At 40.0% G+C, this 21,732-nt stretch overlaps 2 protein-coding genes across 3 annotated transcripts; both read left to right on the top strand.

Moving 5' to 3' along the window:
* The first annotated feature begins 1,057 nt into the window (after positions 1-1,057).
* Positions 1,058-4,954, top strand: s1pr5b (sphingosine-1-phosphate receptor 5b). The gene is made up of 2 exons (XM_028016507.1): positions 1,058-1,186; positions 2,202-4,954. The coding sequence occupies exon 2, from the start codon at positions 2,407-2,409 to the stop codon at positions 3,625-3,627; it is 1,221 nt and encodes a 406-aa protein (XP_027872308.1). The 5' UTR covers positions 1,058-1,186; positions 2,202-2,406; the 3' UTR covers positions 3,628-4,954.
* A 2,362-nt stretch (positions 4,955-7,316) lies between these two features.
* Positions 7,317-21,722, top strand: keap1b (kelch-like ECH-associated protein 1b). Of its 2 annotated transcripts, none has more exons than XM_028016505.1 (7): positions 7,317-7,418; positions 10,441-11,433; positions 13,374-13,619; positions 14,439-15,115; positions 17,142-17,347; positions 17,897-18,073; positions 18,609-21,722. In XM_028016505.1, exons 2-7 carry the CDS (start codon positions 11,128-11,130, stop codon positions 18,836-18,838), a joined length of 1,842 nt encoding a protein of 613 aa, XP_027872306.1. In that variant the 5' UTR covers positions 7,317-7,418; positions 10,441-11,127; the 3' UTR covers positions 18,839-21,722. The 2 variants fall into 2 exon arrangements, with proteins under 2 accessions (XP_027872306.1, XP_027872307.1); XM_028016506.1 differs by lacking the exon at positions 7,317-7,418 and adding an exon at positions 7,438-7,936.
* Positions 21,723-21,732: the final 10 nt, after the last annotated feature.

Genomic DNA, 21,732 nt, shown 5'->3' with positions numbered 1-21,732 from the left:
GACAGGCAAAGTTTCACAGGTGAACCAAGAAGGCGTGTCAAAACATGCCAAAATCTTGCTGACGGGTTGTGGGAATTTGGATTTCAAAATGGCCATGTAATTGTTTCCAACAAAGTTATGTGTTTCTTATATAAGCTCGTATGCAATAAATGTAAAAAGGAGGAAGAAAATGTTGCTTTTAACGGAGAGGATTGCTGAGTCATCTTTGTTTTTAAACTTGTTCTTCCAGCTTTAATAAAAATCTGTTCCTTTTAGAAAACACTGGAAAAAATACATACTTGATTATGTCTTATCCAAGTATAAACAGCTGTCAGTTTTATCTCTGATTTTAGATCTTCATTTGGACAGATCTTCATCTGTGCTATTTAATAAGCATGGTTTAGACAAAGACTATCAAAGGCTGTGTGGGACCCTAAAATGAATTTGATTCGTGGAAGCCTTCCCATTAACATCAAGCACCATTCGTCAACAAATATTCCATTGATATCAACCATGTTCAGACATTTATTATAGATGTTACGGAACCATTGATAAAGTTCACAAGGCAAAGCAATATGTATCATTCTCAGAGTTTAAAGTGCTTTAACTGAAGGAACAGAGATAAGGTGTATCACTTGTACACAAAAAAACATTTGAAAACCTGACTTGTGCAGCAATTTCATTCTATAGGTTCTGGAGCCGCTCGGTACTCTTTTAGCTCACTCTGGATTTAAAATGAGGGAAGCTTTCATTTCTTCTGCTAGGATGGGCTCTTATCTTGAGAGGAAGTCTCACTTGATATGAAGATGTCTGCGAGTCAGTGTTGCCCTTAATCATCTGTTCCTGTTTGGCAGCAGGTGAGTAATATCTTTTCAGCTTTCACATCGTGTATATAGGTCACACACCTACAAGTTCTGCATTAAAAAGTCCAGAAAAATAAATGGCATCAAAATCTAAGGAAGCAAAAGCTGCTTGTGAAGTGCAGTATAGCACAACACTGAGTGAGAGCTAGTTTGAGAGAATGTAAGGGGGAGAGACTGTTTGCGTTAAGACCAACCCCCAGAGCCGTTGCATGTTTCAACTGAAGACTTCACTCCCTCTGCCTTGTCAGTTTGACGGTGACTAACTTGCCGCACATGTTTGGATTCTCTTGAGTGAAATTATCAGATGAATGGCAGGATAACCTCAGCACGACATTGCTTCCCAGGTAATATTTACTGCAAAGCTTTTCAGTTGGATTAAATGTTAAAGACTTTATCATCAAAAACCTTTACTTTAGATATTCTTATTAATGATGCATATTGTTTATAGAACGAGTTAAGTAGAAGGAAACTGTGGTTATCCTGAGCATAAGTTTTGGTATGAGCATAAAGAAATGTATTGTAATACTTTTGCATGTGAAGGCAACATCTATTTCACTAGAGCAAGGCAATACCAAGGCAAAGTTGGATCAATTGAAACATGAATACTACATTTTAGTTATACTATAATGCAAAAGGTCAAAAACTATCATTATATATTTTCAGTGCTATAAAGGATTTAGGGACACATTCACTTTTTATAATTATTTTAGGTACACAAACAAAATATTTAATAATTAAATGTTTAAATGTTAATCGATTGGTGAAAATCTAGTCTCTGTTTTCTTGGATTTTTTTTACAATCAATGGCAATTTTACAGCATTTTTACAGCACACTGCATGCTAAAGCAGTCAGATTGAAAAATAGGATATGAACTTTTAATAAAAACCAAGAGAAATACAACCATGGTTACAAATGACCATTAAACTTCTTTTAAATGAAGTTTAAATAGTTTTAGAAATCTTTTGATTCTCTTAAAAGCCTATTTTTGTGTCATACTTTTGTTACTCTGCAACACCAGAACCAGCTGCAAATGTTATAGATTACATGTTGAAGTGGTTGCTGTCTAACAATTTTACTGGGGCACACAAACCTCAACCATAACTGAAATGATTATAGTAATAGTTGTACATCATCTTTTTATCTTTTAATATGAAAATATACCGTATTAATCCAAATAGAGTGCATATCTCATCTGCTTATGAATTAATATGCAATGTGATTTAATGTTTTGCTCAGGGTGACATATTTACATGTTCCTCTTTTTTTTCAAAATGCATGTATCTTTGACTCAGCTTTGTAAACTTTTATGAGTTAATGATTTAGTGCCACTACATTGAATTTTTTTTATGTTTCCATAGTAATTGGAGCCTACAGCCAACCAGAGCTCAAGAGCACCGTCTGCTGGCGATAAAGAAAACATCTGCATCATTTTCATCACACTTCTCCATTTACTGAAGGCTCTTCCTTAATTTGATGTTTCCTGCTCTTGCTGTCAGCTGCAAGTCAACGAAATGACTTCATAATCCCAACTGCAGGAAGAGAAGGTAAAAAGCAGCATTCCGCATGGGTGCGTCATCTTCTGACCCTGCAGGGACTAACCCCTCCACAACCATGGCCTCCACCTCCTCACCTTCCTCTTCTGCCAGCTACTTTGAGTTCTTCTGGGATTACCACAATAGGTCTGTCATTTGTAAGCATTACAACTACACTGGCAAGCTCAAGAATCGTGAGGATCTGAAACCTGAGAGCATTGTATTCCTGGTGGTGTGTCTCCTCATCATCCTGGAGAATGCAGTGGTGCTCATTGCCATTTGGAAGAACAAGAAGTTCCACCTGCCCATGTATTACCTGCTGGGAAACTTGACTCTGTCAGACCTGCTGGCAGGTGTCACCTACATGGCCAACATCCTGATGTCAGGACACAATACTTTGAAACTGACACCGTTGCTATGGTTCCTCAGAGAAGGAGGGGTCTTCATCACTCTGGCTGCGTCCATCATTAGCCTGCTGGCCATTGCAATTGAACGTCACGTCACTATGGTGACAATGCGTCCATACCACGGTGCAAAACGGGGTCGGATGATTGCACTGATTGGTGGAAGTTGGGCCCTGTCAGCATTTCTGGGGGTTCTCCCTATTTTGGGATGGAACTGCATAAACAGATTGGACCAATGTTCAACCGTGCTCCCACTTTATGCCAAAAGCTACATCCTTTTTAGTGTGTCTGTGTTCAGCACGGTGCTTTTGTCCATTGTGGTCCTCTATGCTCGGGTTTTCCGCATTGTCCGCACCAACACGAGGCGGCAGCGGCTGAGCCTGAAATCCAGCATGAGAAACAGCCTCGCCAGGGTGACGCAGAAGTACATCGCCCTCCTCAAGACTGTCACTATTGTGGTGGGGGTCTTCATTGCTTGTTGGCTGCCCCTCTTCATCCTCCTTCTCTTGGACTTTTTCTGCCCCACGGGCCAGTGCCCGATGCTCAAAAAGGCAGACTACTTCTTGGGAGTAGCCATCCTCAATTCATTCCTCAACCCAATCATCTATACTTTGACCAGCAAGGACATGAGGAGAGCCATTCTGAGGCTACTCTGTCAGTCGTGTCTGATGACCAAAGATGGACAGGTCAAGAAGATTGGAATGCCATTTATAGAGTGCAGTTTCAGTAAAACTGAGGTACCTTCTCAAAAACTGGACCATGGACTAGATACAACCATTTCCTCGGGGAATGCAGTAACCTCTCCATCCACGATTAAATCTCTTTATCCTAAACTTTTTAAGTCATAAAGATTGAAACTTTTATATGCAGAGTCCGAAAGACTGTGAAAGAACCTTGCAGTGCACAAAGAAAATATTCCAATAATGGAAAGAGAGGTCTGTGGGATAAACCTGAAAACTGAATAGTTGGAATGAACTACAAATGGAGGCACAAAAAAAAGACATTAAGACTTTGTCCTCCAAGCAGAGGTTAGCTTAAAAGAATGAAAAGACATTTCCTTCTGTCTAAGCAATGTTAAAGTGTGGTTGAAGGTGGTTTGAGTAAATTAAATTAACTAACTTTATAAACCATGTTGAATATGTCCATGGATATAGTTCTTGGAGTTTTGCATCTCCTCTTTCACTAGTAAAAATGGGTTTGGTCAAATTGATAGCCTACACATACCAAAGGTTATAAAACTGGTATTATTTTCTGTATTTGAATTCTTAAGGACTTTTTAAGACAGCACTTGCAGTCTATGATGCCTGCTTTTGCTGATGCTTGGGTTTCCGCTGGTTCGGAAACTCGAGGCGCTTCAATTTTATTCAGATATGATTCTTTTGCAAACACTTGCCTGTCTGTAAAGAGTTAAGCGATGTCTAACAGATACCAGGAAAGAGGTATCTCACTTCTCAGTGACACAACCACAGAATGCAGTGGAGAACATTGTGGTCTTATTGAGGGAGGAGAGGTGCAAACCAAACCCCCCCACACAGCATTTTGAAATGACTGAGTGCTAAAGTTTGACGGAGAAATAGTTGGTCTTTGGGTAGGTGTCCTATTCTTGTAAAATGTCACCCAGTCACCCGCAGTTCAACTGCTATACCGAAAGAAAAAGATAAATGAACATGACAAAATGTCAATACATCTGTGCTATGACTAATGTGCACTTGTAAAATTGTTATTGCTTTTTTCTGTTGCAACATGCTGACAGTTTAACGATGACTGAACCTGAATCAGCTGGCTGGTGAGTGAGCACATCATGATCTGTAAATGTTTTTTTTTTTAATCAGGTGCATCAGAACTTTATTTGACAAAAGTGTGTGCTCGTTTAATTACTTAGGGTGTGGATGTATTCACTCTCAGATCCCTTATTTTACTGTTCACCTGGAACATTTCTGCTTCTAATGTGAGGTACGCATTTTTAGAATAAAACCAGGCTGAGAACCACTTTTGTAGCTTGAATGATTAATGTTGTTTTTTATACTGAGATCTGTGTGGTGGACTTTCTGGGTTTCAGAACACGTTTTTGTAACATCTGTACTATAAATTATACCTTTTTTTGTAACAGTCTAAATCCAACATAACCTTTCTTTTCATAAAAGAAATCATAATAAAAAATACATTTTAAGTGATTCCAAAGAGTTTGTGATTTATTTTCATTTTCTGTAACAGATCTAAATGAGACTGGGTGTATTTTGTCTCGAGCGACTGAAGTTGTAAGTACCACAGGAAGTCAACCCCCCGTCTCACATCTGTTAATGACATTGGGCAGCACACATCAAGGTCTGCTGGTCTCAGACTGGCTTGAACACAATTCAACACTCCTCTTATGAAACAATGAACACGCACCCTTTGTTATTCTGCTTTTTCTTGAAAAAAACATAGGTGAAATTTATTATCACCATACATTGATATAAGTAATGTCCACATTTGTGAAGAAGAAAACGCTCTAGTAGAAATTCCTGCAAGAATGGATCTCTAACAAACCGCTTAAGACCTTCACAGAACAGCACTTTTTATACAAAAGGGTGAGCTTTCTTTACAAATCCCTTTACAGGTGATTTTTGAGGGCAGATGGTTGCAAGGATTTTATTTAGGGGTAGGAAATTGAAGATTTGTTGTAGATTTGCAAAATGTAGGGGACGAGTTCCTGTTGCAGTCTATATTACTATAGATGAAGACATCTCTAAGTGAAGACACAGTGTTGTTGTGTGATAAAGAGGATGCTCAGGGTTGTCTGTGATGATCTTCATTTTATGAAGACTCTTTCTTTGCACAAGAATCTCCAGATGGTCCACAACATCCATTTTGTTTGCCAAAAAATTCACATTGCCTTTTGTGATCAGAGAGAGGGTTTGAATGTCCTCCTACTCTTTATCCTCTAATGAATCCAAATGAATTCAACCCTTCCCCAGACTGTAAAACTACAAAAGTAGCTTTCCTCTCACATCAAAATTATGCCCTACTTTTTGTTTGTTTACGACACTGAAGTTTGTGGATGTAACATGACATGGCATACTGCAGAAGCTATCATTTTATGTTCAATGTGAACAATATGAAAGAAATTATTATACAAACAGGTAGATGGCAGTAAAGCTTCATTTCTTGTTTAAGTCTACAGAGGAGAGTGGAATTTCTGCTGTCCTCAGTAGAGTTTGCAGCAACAGAGCCAGTGAATTGAAAATATGAACAAGCTCATAATGAAGGCTGGTTCTGTTCTGGGTCTGCACTGCAGCCTCGGGAGATGATTGTGCAAAAAAGGCTTCTTTATGAAATTACGATCATAATGGACAACTCCTAAAATCCTTTTCACAATACAGCTACAGGATGTTTGCAGGAAGAGACGACTTGTTCATATTTCTAGAATATCCTTTCTGTTAAAAGAGTTAACTTATCACAATCTGTAACGACTCTGAAGAAACTTATTTAGTACATTAAATGTCCCTGTGCTTTTAAATCCAACTGAGCTCAACAGAATTAAGCTACATTAAGGCATACATAGATTTGCAAGACCCCGCAGTTTTTCCCTTGTGTTGTGACCTAAAGACACTGTTGTCTAGAAACTTGGCTCTGTTACAATAAACCACCATTTTTTTATATATGATTTGCACCGGTGCAGATGTCCTCCCAGATGTTGACTGTATCCACCAGAAACGTATCTGCTGCAGATAGAGGTCACACAGTCAGGACTTCCTTCCTGCTGTTGAAATCATACAATAAATTGCGTTGGACGGTAAAAGCTGTAGGTCATTTGTCAGTGTTGACAAGGGACACATGCTTAGTTCACTGAGACATCTAACGTGACACAACTCATGTTAGAGCAGCTGCTCGTTGGACCTATAAACTCTAAATGTTAAGCTTTGGCGCCACCTATTGCTTGAGAAGGAAATGTTGCTCCACGACACCTTATTGACCTGAACTAGATTATATATATTTTGAAAGAGGGACAAACTGATGCGTCAGCACCAGCCTGGGGCAAGCTGATTTCACTGTGTGGGAGCTGTTTTTAAACATATTTACTGTGACGAAAAACACTTGAGAGGCAAGTTTGAGGTAAACAATTCTTACATAACAGAAGCAGAGTGGGTTATGAGATTAGTTATTTATTAAAAATATTGTTTAGTTGGGTTATTGATGCAATAAATACCTTGTTAGAACAGAAGTGTTTGCTTTGCTATAAATTTGCTGTAAAAATTTGTTTTTCAATGATAGTTTTCTTGAATCAAGCAATAACTGTGTGTTTTCTGCGACTGGATGGGATTTCATCAACTCCCAAATCTCTGTACTGCGGAGTTTACTTTACATTGAACAGTAAAGTTGAATGGGCTGCATGTTTTGGCACTGAATATAGTTCTGGCTTGCTTTTCCGTCATTCTGAGAATTCCTTCACAATAAAAGCCCCCGGGATCGCGACGCCCTCGCTCTCCTTTACACGTCAACGGAGGCAGTCGTCGCGCGCTGGGGGAAGCTTTTATTATGAAGGCCCACGGGAGGCTCGGCACAATGCTTAGTCACGGTGAGTTACAGCTTCCCCACCCCTCCTCCTTCCTATGTAGCCACAGATCGGTACCATGGTGGAGGAATTGAGCCAGACTACGTGAGTTTCCTTTCCGTTTTTTTTTCCAGAAATATATCGTCTCAGTGACAGTTAATACTTTCACGGACTGCTTTGATAAATGAGCAAGTGGTTCGTAGCAGAAATAGTTTGAGGCATGGTTTTGTTAGCATGTTTGTGCGGCTGTTGTGTCGCCTTACAACCTTCTATCATTAGGGTCCTGCTGTCAGCTCTATTTCCCATTTTCTTGAATTTATTGTCCGTGATGTCGCGTTTTATCGCGACACTGCCGTCCCTTACAAACTCCCAGACGTCTGTGTCGCGCCTGTTTCGGGTTTTCCACGCCAGCTCCCTGTGATATTTGGATGAAAACAAGCCAGGAGATGGTGACCTTTTTCAGTGCCAGCAGCGAAGCGGGGGTGAACGGCGATTTGTGTGAAGGAGGGCAGGTAGATGGCGCGGAAATCTAATTCCGTTCGGGCTTATGTAAGGACTAGCCCCACTTCTGGGTCATGTTTTGGTACATCCAGTTCTACTGTTGGCTCGGGGAGAACTTCACGGTGAGTCACTGAGCGGGACGCTCTTCTGTGGGTTATACAATGCTCAGTCGTGTGCGTTTGTTTCTCTTTCGACTCGTCACTATAAGCTAAAGAGAAACCCAGGTGATGGGTCGTTTCCTGCTGAAATGCACTCACTTGATTCAGCTCTGCAGGGGCAACGGGGTCAAAGTTGAAACTCATGATCATCACACATTTAGTTCTGGACTTCGACTCGGTTATTCCTACGGAACAAAATGCTTTAATCTAGTCTCCCAGAGTGTAACAGGGTTGTTTTGTGTTTAGTTTCATCCATCTTCCGATCAGCTCTGACCAACTTCCTGGTTCCTGCTGATGTAAATAAACCCCACAGCATGATGCTGCCAGCACCAGCATGATTCAGCATTTCGCAGCTCAAACGCTGAAGTGCTTTTATGGCTAGTTCACAGCTCCTCTGGGTCACTGATGTTGCCTCCTGCTGTCAACTCTGTTTACATTGTGTTGGAGCAGAACTTTATTTATGCAGATTTGTTAAGCCTGTCACAGTAACTAATTTTGCTAGACAACAAATTGTCCCAAAAGTTATCGGGTCAAGTTAATGATATTGCTGCTTTGAGTCCAATTTCAAGTAACATAATAAAACAAATACTCACTCTTACAGATCATTTTTACACTGGATCTGGAAGACATTTTTAAAAGAAAACATCTGAAATTACATATAAAGTGGATTCTGAAGCCTCTGTACACAAAATTGGCCTTTAAAATAGTTGAGACCAGTTCACCAGGTTGAAGCATTTTGTTGTTCAGTCTCTCATAGGAAGAGACACACGAGAAAAACAATTGCTTATTGCGATAGGCTTAATAGTGATCCAAATTTCTTACCCGTTAAAGTTGGAGATTGATTTGTTCATAAAGCCTGTCTGGAACTGCAAATAGAGACTTTGCATATTAAACATCAAAGACTCTGCTTGCTTTGCTCTAATTGGGTTCTGATAAGACTAATTTTCTCTAATAAAACTGAGGCAAAATATTTGTAGTCCTTCCTCAAATCTTGTACTTTTCCCTTGTGAAACTATTAGTAAAGTATGAGAGATTGTCAGCAGATCCAGGGTCGTGCACGAGAAGCCTATTTGTCATTCAGAAATTTTTGTGCCTTGCACAGAGGAAGACAGAGCGAGGCAGCAGGAGTTGAGCAATATGTTCTGCTCTGAAAATGTTTTACTCAGAACTTTGCAGGGGGAAAAGCACTGAGGTAAATCTGAATCACAACACGCTTCATATTACAGCGGTCTAAGTGGCTGACTAACTTATGACAAGCTGTGCGTTGACCTTGCGCACGTCATTAATTGTTGACAGCAGAAGCTGCTCAGATCTGTGATAAGTGCATAGGCATGCAGCTTATGGGTGCTTGTATGCAACATAGCCGTATTGTATAACTGAACTCTCACTGCTTCATTGTTGCTTTGATTCTAACTTTTCAGCGATCACCAGACTGTTACTGTTAGTTCACTGTTGCATGCAGATCATGTCCTGAAAGGAAGAAGTTAGAATCACAGTGGTATGAGGCAATGATTTTAATGAATCTCTTCACAGCTCAAACCCTCACCTGTTAACTTCCATGAGTTTCATTTTTCATTCACTTTTAAAGCTGATTTCACCCAACATTTTCCATCCAACCAATCAGCAGGGTTATGCAGTGTAAAACCACTACCATAGGTTATGGTTGAATTGTTATAATGTGTGAATTAAACTTTGTTGGGGTTGTTAAACGTGCTTTCAGACATCGTTGTGGTTGTGTTTTTGTGTGAAACGTTCCTTCTATTCCAGCCCCAGATAGACGGGTCACAGGACAGAGTAAAAACCAAGTCATGCTGGCCGGCTGGACTCAAGCCAAGTTTATCCCGAGCAGGACTCCCCTCTTCCTCCTTATACTCTGTTTGCAGTCATGGCCCTGATTATCACAGCTAGATGGTTTTGTTTCCAATTAATGTTTTTCATTTTTTATTGTTGTGTTGGTGCTTGAATCAGTGGGTGAATCCAGTTATTTATAAACTTTGTGATTGTTTTAGAACAGACTTGTTAATTATAAATTAAGGTCCGTGTTTACACAAAGTTTGTCACAGAAATATCTTCCTAAACCTTTGATCTTCCCTGATCTTGTCATGTTTAGTTTACTGACATTTTATGTCATCGACACAAAGTAGGTAAAAATATGTCAAGCACAGTCAGATTGAATAGTAAATTGCTATGAACATAATTTTTCGAGTCTTTTCACTCATTATAAAGTGGACTTAGGTCTGCAGTTTTATAACTTAGCCATACGACAAAGCCCCTCAGAGAACAGCTGGATTTAAACTAATATTATCAATTAGTTGACCTCTAAAGGCAACTGTTTCTCTTCATTTTATCTGGGGGTGTCAAAGTTAACGGGGCTGGATATGAAAGCACACACTTGTCCAATTTTTCCATATGAATGAATTAGAAAGCCTCCACTCATCAATTTAAATTTCGTCTTCTTTTCTCCTCAGTTGAATTCCAGAGTTGGGCAACTCCAAGGAAAGCGCCTCAGGCAAAGCAGCTGTCCCCACTCGGGTCCAAGGGACACCAAGTGACGCGTGTAACACATTTGGCATCTGACCCATTTGTTGCCGTTCAGGGTCAACAACCTTCTAACTGCCTAATCTCACTATCTGCCTCGTCTTCTCTCAGCCAAATGTTAATATCTTGTTTTTTTTATTTTTCCCTTTGAAAGTGGGCCGCCACCTCCTTTTTTTTTTGCCTTTAGGGAATGACTAAGAAGTTTATAATGAGCTCTGTGAAAAGTGGAAAGAAAAGCATCAGTGCAGCCAAAACTAACAGTTAAGCTGAACAGGATCACTCTGAGTCATAGTACCAAGTTATCTGCAACATCAACAGAAGAATTCATTTGAAAAACTTTTACCATGTCGGAGCTCTGTATAACTCCATATCTAGCACTGAAGAAAAACTTGGATCCAAATATCGTGATGCCTTAATGGACAATTGAAAGATTTTTCTCTGGAAAAAAGAAAATCAGGCAAATCTGGTCCCGTTTTCTGTCGTCACCGTCTCGCCCCCTGCCTTTAAATCCCTTCTTTATTTTACCCGTGTCTGCATGAGGTGCAGGGATGCCGCATCACGTCGACCGCAGTTCATGAGAGAGAGGTTTACGGTGGAGCAGAGTGGGAAGACAGGAAATGACAGAGTGCCTGACAGAATGCAAGGCGCTGGTGACTCCATCCACGCGCAACGGTCACCGCGTCTTCAGCTACACGTTGGAGAGCCACACCTCAGCCGCCTTCGCCATCATGAACGAGCTGCGCCTGGAGAAGCAGCTGTGCGACGTCACCCTGCGCGTGCGCTACAAGGACCTGGAGGCAGTGGACTTCGTGGCTCACAAGGTGGTGCTGGCCTCGTCGTCGCCCGTCTTCCGCGCCATGTTCACCAACGGCCTGAAGGAGTGCGGCATGGAGCTGGTTCCCATTGAAGGGATCCATCCCAGAGTAAGTCAGTTTAATAGCACTGCTCTCTGTTTTAGTATTAACCGGTCACATTTACAGGAACAACATAGAGGTTTTATGATAAATGCTGTGGTAAAAGCACATCAACTACCCCACTTATTTGGTTTGACTCTGAGGTTTTAACATGTGAATTGTCTCTCTTGATTGATTTACAGATAACATCAGATGGTAATACTGTGTGCCACATGGCTGTTATTCTATAGAAAGAATGTAGGTCTGATCAGATGTGCTAAACACAGAAGCTAAAAAGTCAGCTTTTGCTTCACCTAGAAGTATGCTTAGTTAGCATTGCATCAGTCTTATCTGAATGAGTCAGAAAACCACTTTAACTTTTCCTCATTTTGTCACATAAGGTCCACAAACCTCAGTGTACTTTGTCAGTGTTTCCCAACCCTGGTCCTCAAGGCGCACTGCCCTGCATGTTTTAGGTATTTCCTTGCTTCAGTCCAGCTCATTTCAATTAATGACTGATTAACAGACGTTTGTTGAACTGCAATCAGTTGAATCAGGCACATTAAAGCAGGGATACCTTGAGGACCAGGGTTGGGAAACACTACTTTATGTGATAGACAAATACAAAGTAGTAAATAGTTTTGAGCAAAATGATTTAATTGTTTTTGACAATTAAAAATGCAGAGTGCACTTGAATTCAGCCATCATACATCAATCCTTTGGAGAACCACCTTTCACTACAGCTACAGTAGCAGGTTTTTGGGGTATGTCTGTGCCAGTTTTGCACCTCTGTAGATGGAAATATTTGCCTGTTCTTCTGTGGAAAACATCTGTTAACAGATCAGTGTTTGCTCTGTTACTTGGTCTTCACAAGGCTGTTTAAATCCAGAACAGCTGGATTTTTACTGAGACTAAATGACTCTATTTACCTCCCAGAAGACGTCTAAAAGAAATAGGTTACTCTTGATTTTATTTACGGGTATCTGATTATTGTGGGTTGCATTATTCACTTTTTAACACTTTTATTTGTAAAAATATAAAACTAGGGCTCATACTTTAACTTATTAATTTTGAAAATTACATACACAGGTTGTAATGCAATTAATGGCTTTTTTTATTTATTTATTTTTACATACAGAGGCTGCAGACAGAACTTTTGTATCCACGTTTTTAGTCGCCCTTAAATCTAACACACAAGCAGCGTCCACAAACACAAAACTTATTTTCTGGGCCAAAAACAAATTCATTTTTGCTTCAAAAACAATCTAATAGGGCACTGGAAAAGACTACTGTTGTGCTAAAATTAACTGGCCTACCACGGAAGCTATTCAAGCCTGAAATACAATCTCAATGCAAAACTTGTTGCAAGCACTGACGTCCCCAACGCTAATGTCAATTTCCGCATTTCAAAAGAAATATATCTTCAGAGAAATTGCTGGAAAGCTGCATGGTCATAACAGCATTTTTACCCATTAACCTAAACAACAGATTTTAAAGCAATAAGTATCTTTGTTGTTGAACTTGTATATCTATTTATTCAATAAATAAAACTTTTTTTAATTGACAACATTGCTTATTTTGTTGAACACATAGGTTTCTATTAGAATGTTATTACAATTAATTATTTACAGTCCCTGCAATTACCTCTGAACTTTTAATCAACTCCCACCACAAATAAAAACATGTATCAGTTTTCTTCTAAATCACATTTCCACACTGCTTGTGTTGGGCTGTCACAAAAAGAATCCAAATAAAAATATTGGAAGTTTGTGTTTGCAGAGTTCAGCGGGTGAGAATAGTTTGTCGAGGCACTGTACTATGCTATGGTGGCTCACATACAAACAAGGGCACCGTGTGTGACTCATCAAAGCTAATCTCTGTTCCCCGTTGGCAGAAATGAAAGGATTTAAGCAGCTTTATTTTTCATTTTTTTCTTCTTTGACCCTAACCCTTCCCCACTCCCCGCTTAGGTTATGGACCGATTGATTGAGTTTGCCTACACTGCCAGCATCTCTGTGGGGGAGAAGTGCGTCATCCATGTGATGAACGGCGCCGTCATGTATCAGATAGACAGTGTGGTCAAGGCTTGCTGCGACTTCCTCGTCCAGCAGCTCGACCCCAGCAACGCCATCGGCATCGCCAGCTTTGCTGAGCAGATCGGTTGCACGGAGCTCCACCAGAAGGCCAGAGAATACATCTACATGAACTTCAGCCAGGTACGCCAGAAGAGGAATATTTCAGAAACAAAACCAAGGAGGTTCCCTTTCAGAACTGAAACAGATGAAAATAAAGAAGTGTTGAAGTTAACGTTTAATACCCCTACTTAGGATAAGTTTTGTACTGAAACGGTGGAAGTGCTGTGTGGTAAATAAGTTCATACAGCTTTAGTTTGTCAATAGTTTCTGTTTGAGTGCCTGCACACCTGCATGTTCCACCTACAAACGAAAGCCTAAGTACAATTTAAGTGAACTCTGATGCGGTTCGAATGCTTATGTGGATTGAAGACCGCTCCAAAAGCAGAAAGCAAACTGTAGCGCACAGCATTTTAGGCAAATAGACCAAAAACGAGAGTTTTAAAACTAGAGGGTGAAATGACTCATGGTCTTTTACCAAAGAGAAATTCTACAACTGCTAAAATCTTCTAATAGTCCTTTGTTGTTTACATTTTGTGAAGAAGGAAGTTGGGTCAGTTTCTTGTTCGGAAGTTTTTGTGTCGTTTTCTTCAGTGGTTCTTGGCGCAGCGCCACCACAGGCGAGGGTATTTTGTTTCGGGTTCGTTAAACATGGGTCCCACTCGAAACAAGTCTATCGGACTATCAGATGTGAAAACACTCTTGGTGTTTGTTCAGAGAGATGGAGATCATGTTTCAGTGATATCTGCATTGCTTTGTGTCTGATTTGCCAAAGGCAATGGGAGTGTCATTAAAGAATACTTCATCAAGTCTTAATATGTCAGTACTTAAATTACAAAGGCATTCCTACAAGCACTGGTATGATGTATGACAAAAAAAATGTATCTCCACTTCCTCTCCCAGGTTGCAACTCAGGAGGAGTTTTTCAACTTGTCCCAGTGCCAGCTGGTCAACCTCATCAGCCGCGATGAGCTCAACGTGCGCTGCGAGTCCGAGGTCTTCCAGGCGTGCGTGGCCTGGGTGCGCTACGACCATGAGAACCGCCGACCGTACGTCCAGGCCTTACTCCAGGCTGTCCGCTGCCATTCCCTCACTCCCAACTTCCTGCAGGCGCAGCTCCAGTCTTTGGACTGGGACCCTCAGTGTAAAGACTACTTGGCTCAAATCTTCCAGGACCTCACACTCCACAAACCTACCAAAGCCGTTCCTTGCCGAACTCCCAAGGTACCGCAGCTCATCTACACCGCAGGGGGATATTTCCGCCAGTCTCTCAGCTACCTGGAGGCCTACAACCCCTGTACAGGCGCCTGGCTGAGGCTGGCTGACCTGCAGGTTCCCCGCAGTGGGCTGGCGTCCTGCGTCATCAGTGGACTCTTCTACGCCGTCGGCGGCAGAAACAATGCACCTGACGGGAACATGGACTCCAACACGTTGGACTGCTACAACCCTATGAACAACTGCTGGCACCCGTGTGCACCAATGAGCGTTTCAAGAAACCGAATTGGGGTCGGCGTCATCGATGGCATGATTTATGCGGTTGGCGGTTCACATGGGTGCATCCATCACAACAGCGTGGAAAGGTGAGTAACTGAGCTTGGCCGATTGAAGTTGATACCAACAGGTGCAATTTGTTTTACAAGTGTGTTTTGATGTGAAGCCTATTGGCCCAATGGGATTTGATGTCATTATGTTTGAGTTTCTGTGGTTTGCCTCTGCCCAGAAGCTGATATTTATAGCACGGACTTAAGTATTTTTTATGTAGTCCGCATGCTAACCTTAAGTAAAAGAAACTTCCTGGAATTTATCTGGTGATGTTTCACTTCCTGTAATCTTTTTTTTTTTTTATTTGCTCAGGGCTATTTATATGTCTTACTTCTGCAACACCGAATAGTGTTGCTGTGGATTTTCTTTAATGCAGTATTTTGCAAGTTGACACATTATTTAAAAAAAAAGAAAAAAAAAAGAGTAATGTTGTTTTTCTCGATTTCTTCGCTTGAGGCAAAACACCTGCACTGAGATTACTACCAGAGCCAGAAAAACCCAGCTACAATCCTGTTCTGCAGACATTACTCCAACCTTTTGATAAAGAAATCTTTCAAAATTACCCAACTGAACATTTTCACATTACAGATTACAGCTACACACTCATGTTTATTTATGGGAATTTTATATGACAGAACAACATAAAGTATCATCTAATTATTAAATAGTATGGTACATGGTTTTGAAATGATTTCATAAACAACAATCTGAGAAGTGTGGCATGAATTTGTATACCTCTTTACTATAACATCCCCCACTCAAAAAAAAATCTTAATAGCAATTAGTTTAGCCTTAATATTGATGTAGATGGCAGGATGGATGGTGCTTAATAAACAGAGCAGTCTTGAAAGGCAGCATATGGCTGCATCATAATAGGAAAACATGTGACATGCAATAATTTTGGTGAATGTCACATTAACAATATATTTTCCATTAAATAATTCCAACTGCTGGAAAGACATATTGTTGAGATATTTCTCAACAAGGATTTAAGAAAACATTGCTTTTTGGCTGTTCCCTTCGACATAGCAATAACTAAGTTGTTTCTTAATACATTTACCACCTCTTCACCTCTGGAAACTTTAAAGTTTCATTAAACAACAAGTACCACTGAATGTATTACAGGAGTAGAGTTCCAGAACATATGGTACTAAAACTATCCGATAACCATGATTGTAGTTTAGTCAGTTCTTCACAATATCAAATAATAAATTAACTAAAATACACGTCTAAGCAAGACAATGTAAACACAGAGCCAGAGCTACAATGGAATAGTTTACATCAAAGTATATAGGTCTTGTCATTTACAAAAAGTGTTCATATATGTTTTGCTGGTCTGTCACATAAAACCCCAACAAAAAAAAATAGTCTGTGGTTGTAACTTGATGCAGTATGAAAAAATTCATGTGCATGACTAGATCTACAAGGCACTTTTGTTCCTAAATTTATTTCTGCTTCCTCTCATGAACAATAGTTCAGTTTGTGAATGGTACATTATGACCGAAACAGAAATCAAACATTTAACTTTGTCTCACTGTAGGTGTCTGGTGTACGTATTTTAGCTGGAATGTGACCCAGAAGCAGCCACGAACATGTGGTACAATCTTTAATTTCAAATATAGCTGCGTTTAAGGATGAAATGGATCCAAACTCTGGCACTAATCCAGACATAATTCACAGAGAAAGCCAGTATCGCTTTGAAAGAGGAACATGCCCAGCCTGTTTTAATTGTTAGGTGGCGACATTTGTGGAACAAACATGTGACTTTTTGCAGCAAACTGCCGATGTTGGGGGGGGGAAAGAAATCTGTGCCAAAGAAGGTACACATTCTGATTCATCTTCATTCTTTAGATTAAATTGTTAGGAGGAAAGAATAATTATGTCTTAGAGTTTTGAGCTAATTTCTGAGAATGAGCAGAAAACTATATAAAAACAGCACTGGAATTTCAATAGTTTACTGAAATAAAGTATCTTCACTTTTTGTGACTTCTCACAAATGTTTCGGTGCACAAACAGTCTCCTTGAGTTACAACGGCAACATCAAACACAATCATGTGTTCACAGGTATGATCCAGAGCGGGACCAGTGGCAGCTGGTAGCCCCAATGTTAACGCGGCGTATTGGTGTGGGTGTTGCTGTGATCAATCGACTGCTTTACGCTGTCGGGGGTTTCGACGGCGCCAACCGGCTCAGCTCCTGTGAGTGCTACTACCCAGAGAAGGACGAGTGGAGGACCATGGCCCCCATGAACACTGTCCGGTCTGGAGCTGGTAAGGAAGGAGGAGGAGGGAAAAACTGCTTTGTAATGATAAACTCTGTGAACTGAGAGTGTGGAAAGTTATTCAACTGGTTGCGCAATTTTCCGCACTTTGTTTTTAAAGTCTAGAAACATCTGCCTGTCCAGCACCTTTGGTCTATGCTAACATGAACAATGGGGTGTTTGATTCAGACCAGAATGAGGCTGGTGATGCAGGACATTAAACTTTTCTGTCAGACTAAGTTCCTTCTAAAAATGTATTTTTAGTCTTGAAGTCAGTCCAGTTCAGTGTCACCTCGGCTTTGTGCTCTGCTTAGAGCAGTGGAAACTGGCTGTGTCCATTCCTACAGGGTCGGGCATCACTTCTGAGTAACATGAAGAATTCACAAGTAATCTACTGAACTTATACACTTATCTTTAGAAAACAGATTTAACATGCAGTATGTTGAGATATTTACCTTTCATATAAAAGTGAAGTATAAACGATACTATTTGGCTGTTTCTATTTTTAGATAATCTAATTTAAACTGATAAGAAACTATCTTTGTCTTTTTTCTTTGAGGTGTGTGTGCGCTGGGTAATCAAATTTTTGTGATGGGTGGATACGACGGCACCAACCAGCTGAACACAGTGGAGCGCTACGACGTGGAAACGGACACGTGGAGCTCTGCCGCCTCCATGAGGCACAGGCGCAGTGCGCTGGGAGTCACTGCTTTACATGGCCGTATTTATGTGTTAGGTGAGTTGAAGCGTGACCAAAGATTAATATTAGCCTGGAGCATATTATAGAAATAACATTGTAGATAAGAAGCAATAATTATTATTATTTTTAAAATGTTGTTTACATGGACTGTGAATCCTTAAAACGTGAGCAAAACTTTATCAGAATCATCAAAAAAGTTGTTGGATATTACAATATAGCCTTGAGAAAGTAGTGCATAACTGTGAAGTAGAAGCAAAAAAAAGAAATATTCTTATAATCTGAAGAGAGGTGGGTATATTTGTATATTAATTTTACCGAACCAATCTTCCAAAATTAAGGACGCACCAGATTACAGTTAATATGGTGCGTCCTTAAATTTGGAGTAAAGGGGGAAGAATAAGAATGTATGCCACAGCTGAAGTCACAATAAAATAGATTAAACTTGTGGTTGTTAGGTGAAAACATTGGAGAAGGTAAAAAAAGACTATGTTTTGGTCTATAGTATTAAACACTAGAGTCTTAAGTCATTTTGTAATAAACTCAAACTAAAACACCAACATCGTCTTTACAGGAGGCTATGATGGCAACACTTTCCTAGACAGTGTGGAGAGCTATGACCCAGAGACAGACAGCTGGTCAGAGGTCACCCACATGACATCAGGGCGGAGCGGCGTGGGTGTGGCTGTTACCATGGAGCCGTGCCAAAAGGGTCTGTCTCAGAGTCAGATGACTGAGAGCTTCGAAGGCTCGATCGTCCAGTCCGTCAGCTCCGATTTTAGCCAGTGTGGACCGTTTAGCTAAGGCACATGAATGTTTGAAGGCACATGCCCTCATACGTCGTTGAGCCGCCCTAATGTTTAGCTCTGCTCTGTATAAAGTAAGGGCAGACGTGTGCAGAACACCACATCCTGCCTCATTGACTTTAGGTGTTTAAAGATGAATCAACACGAGTCGTATCTTATTGCCCGTGTGCTGCTGATTCTCTTTTGTAAGGTGGAAATTAGCAGCACTGAGCACAAGACCCCTCAGTGCATCTGTTCTACAGCCAACAGGCCATGTTCAACCAGAAAAGGGCTGCAAGTTGAAATGTATTTTATTGGCTCAAACACTCATCAGGTCATTTTTAAATTGATTGAATCTGATGGTGAAACTACAATAGGACTAAAAGTAGCAGGCAGTAGTATTTAAAGTGCCATTACAGTGCCTGGGGGGGCTTTATTATTACTATTGTCAGTGCAACGTTTCCTTGGAGAGGAGCATACATCTAACATGAAGTTCATGCATGACAATGGGCCTCATGCAAGAATGTTTTAAAGCTTTCCACAAAACATTTATGACTTTTTTTATTCCCAATATTTGATTAAGAAATTGCCTTTTCCAGGTGGAAATGCATCGAGTGTAGCGGAAACATTTGGATCAGACGATGTAACAAAGCAAACTGTAACTTCTAGTGGTTTTAGTCTGCTGTAAATGGTAGACAATTTTGTTTACTAGCTTCCCTGCTGGTAAAGATGTGTAAAATGTCTAAATAAATTCATGTTTTATTATAGCAGCACATTAAAGATGTTCTAAAAACACAAAATCTGCATAAAGTACAAAAAACATGTTAAGAATGTAATTTACACTGCAGAAAATCCCTGCAAAATAAATGTTAAAGAATTTGTTTTAATCATTCTATTTTTAGGTTGATCTTAGTTTATAAAAACTTGTAATTATTAATATCTTCCTATTTCTTTGAGCTGTAATATTGTCCCAAGTGTTTTAGTCAATACCAGTATAAGAATCCCCATATGTTTTGCCACCATTCCCAGTGAGCAGAGTGGTAAAGAAAGAAAAAAAAAAAAAACAAAGCTCATTGTTGGAAAACTGCAGCAAAGATTTGCGTATTAGGATCAGTGTAAAATTCCAGAAGTGGTGACTACAACCCAAATGGTTGGTTTGCCAAGAAAAGGTTTTTTTCTGCCCTACCATCATAAACATAAATGTAGAGTTTTCCTAACTACTGGAGCTGTGTGTTTGGGTCAGAACTGTTCAGTAACAAACACTCCTAAAGCAATAATTATAAAGTTCAATTTCTTCTAAAATCGTTCAGTCTTTAGATTATTGGAATTGGCCATTGGAATAAAAGATGAATTTATTCAAAAGCTTTTCACACATTTCTAATATTGATACCCCCAAAGTTTTCCTGTCTTTGTCTGCACAGTGGGAGTGTGCTGTGAACAGCAGCTGTTCCTTAGTCATTAAACTTGGTTAATAAAAACAAGAAACGGCGTCACCATAGGGACAGTTCAACATCACCAATATGATACTCAATTTTTCTTTGCTGTCAGTTCAAACAGGAATCAAACATCAGCGCCTTAATAAAAGTGGGACAGTTGGATTAGACTGTTTGTATTGTATCTGGGAATACATCAACAGGCTACTAAACACTGTAAGTTACACTTATCTTGTTGCAACAACGACCTTCAGGGGAAACCAGAATCCCGGCACTCACATGACTGTTACTTTGACACCTGCCTCCTGCTTGCGCACCTTTTACGACCTAAATCACACATCAGCAGCACTTTTGCTTTTCCGCTCAAGGCCCTGCAACAACTGCTTTGAAATGATCATGAACTAAACTGATGCAATCCATGGATGCTGTTCCAGTCCTGGTTATGAGACTCTCCACTGAGTGGGCATTTTCTGCATGTGATGGCTAAAATGTGTAATGTAACCAGCTGGAGCTGTAATTGACACTATCCACAACCTAAAATGACTTTAATTCTATAATATTTTTCCATGGAGCTGGTAGATTGTATAGTTTGTCTTCCTTTTATGTAACTGTAAATTCTCAGCTAATATCAACCTGGTGAATCTCACTCAGAAGAAGTTCTTGCATGGAGCCCATTGTCTCAGTTTGATGCTGGTTCAGAAAAATCAGGGCTGTAAAGAAACTGTACAGCAGCAAATGAGGCCTTTTCTCTGTCGAGCCACTGGCAGGGTGATAAAATGTGAAATTTCAGAGAGGACTCGGGAATGATTGTTGCGTAAACCGTGATTTGATTAAAAAGCAAGTCCTGACTTTGATTTGAAAAAACAGAAAGAAAAAAAAAAAAAGAAACGTAGCATTTTGAAGCCTGGATTCAAACATTTTGCTGAATGTGTTTTTATATGTTGAAACCAGAAACACTAACCACTGACAGGACTGAAAATCCTCTTCTGCAGACATCAGAAACAGTAGCGCCTATGTTTGAGGACTGCTGTACATTACGGTATTTTTCTGTTGTATACTAATGACAAGGACTTGCTCCAAGAAGCGTATTTGTAACAGCCATCTAAGCTACGGACATTTTTTTTAGAAATGTTTTGTACATTGAAAATCTGAATCGCTGTGTACAGAATTCCAGAGTTGATGTTTTTATTTATTTGTTCGGATCCTATTCTTTGATTTTTTTTGCTTGCTTTTCAACTGACATCAGCTTTGTATTAAATCAGACTCTTGCTGTAGTATTTTGAATAACTAGCATGTATTGTAACTCAGTGGCGATGTCTGTTAGTGCTAAGTTTGGGTGTTTAGAAAAAATCTTCACATTGAAAGGGACTGCTTTCTGTTGTCCACTCAGTGGTTTGAAATTAGAATATTCATCTGCTTTGTAAGTTTCTTTTTCTGCAAAAGCACCCATAAATATATTTCTTGTACTGCTGTGCTCTTT

The sequence above is a fragment of the Xiphophorus couchianus genome, chromosome 5 (assembly GCF_001444195.1).
Source record: "Xiphophorus couchianus chromosome 5, X_couchianus-1.0, whole genome shotgun sequence".
NCBI classification, from domain to species: domain Eukaryota; kingdom Metazoa; phylum Chordata; class Actinopteri; order Cyprinodontiformes; family Poeciliidae; genus Xiphophorus; species Xiphophorus couchianus.
Note: the sequence above shows the minus strand (reverse complement) of the source record. Positions and strands in the feature narration are given on the sequence as shown.

Excerpts from the sequence above, each read along its gene's own strand:
- s1pr5b (XM_028016507.1), top strand. The coding sequence starts at position 2,407 with ATGGGTGCGTCATCTTCTGACCCTGCAGGGACTAACCCCTCCACAACC.
- keap1b (XM_028016505.1), top strand. The coding sequence starts at position 11,128 with ATGACAGAGTGCCTGACAGAATGCAAGGCGCTGGTGACTCCATCCACG. Across the intron at positions 17,348-17,896 it reads CACTGTCCGGTCTGGAGCTG|GTGTGTGTGCGCTGGGTAAT; the intron begins GTAAGGAAGGAG and ends TTTTTCTTTGAG. Across the intron at positions 18,074-18,608 it reads TGGCCGTATTTATGTGTTAG|GAGGCTATGATGGCAACACT; the intron begins GTGAGTTGAAGC and ends TCGTCTTTACAG.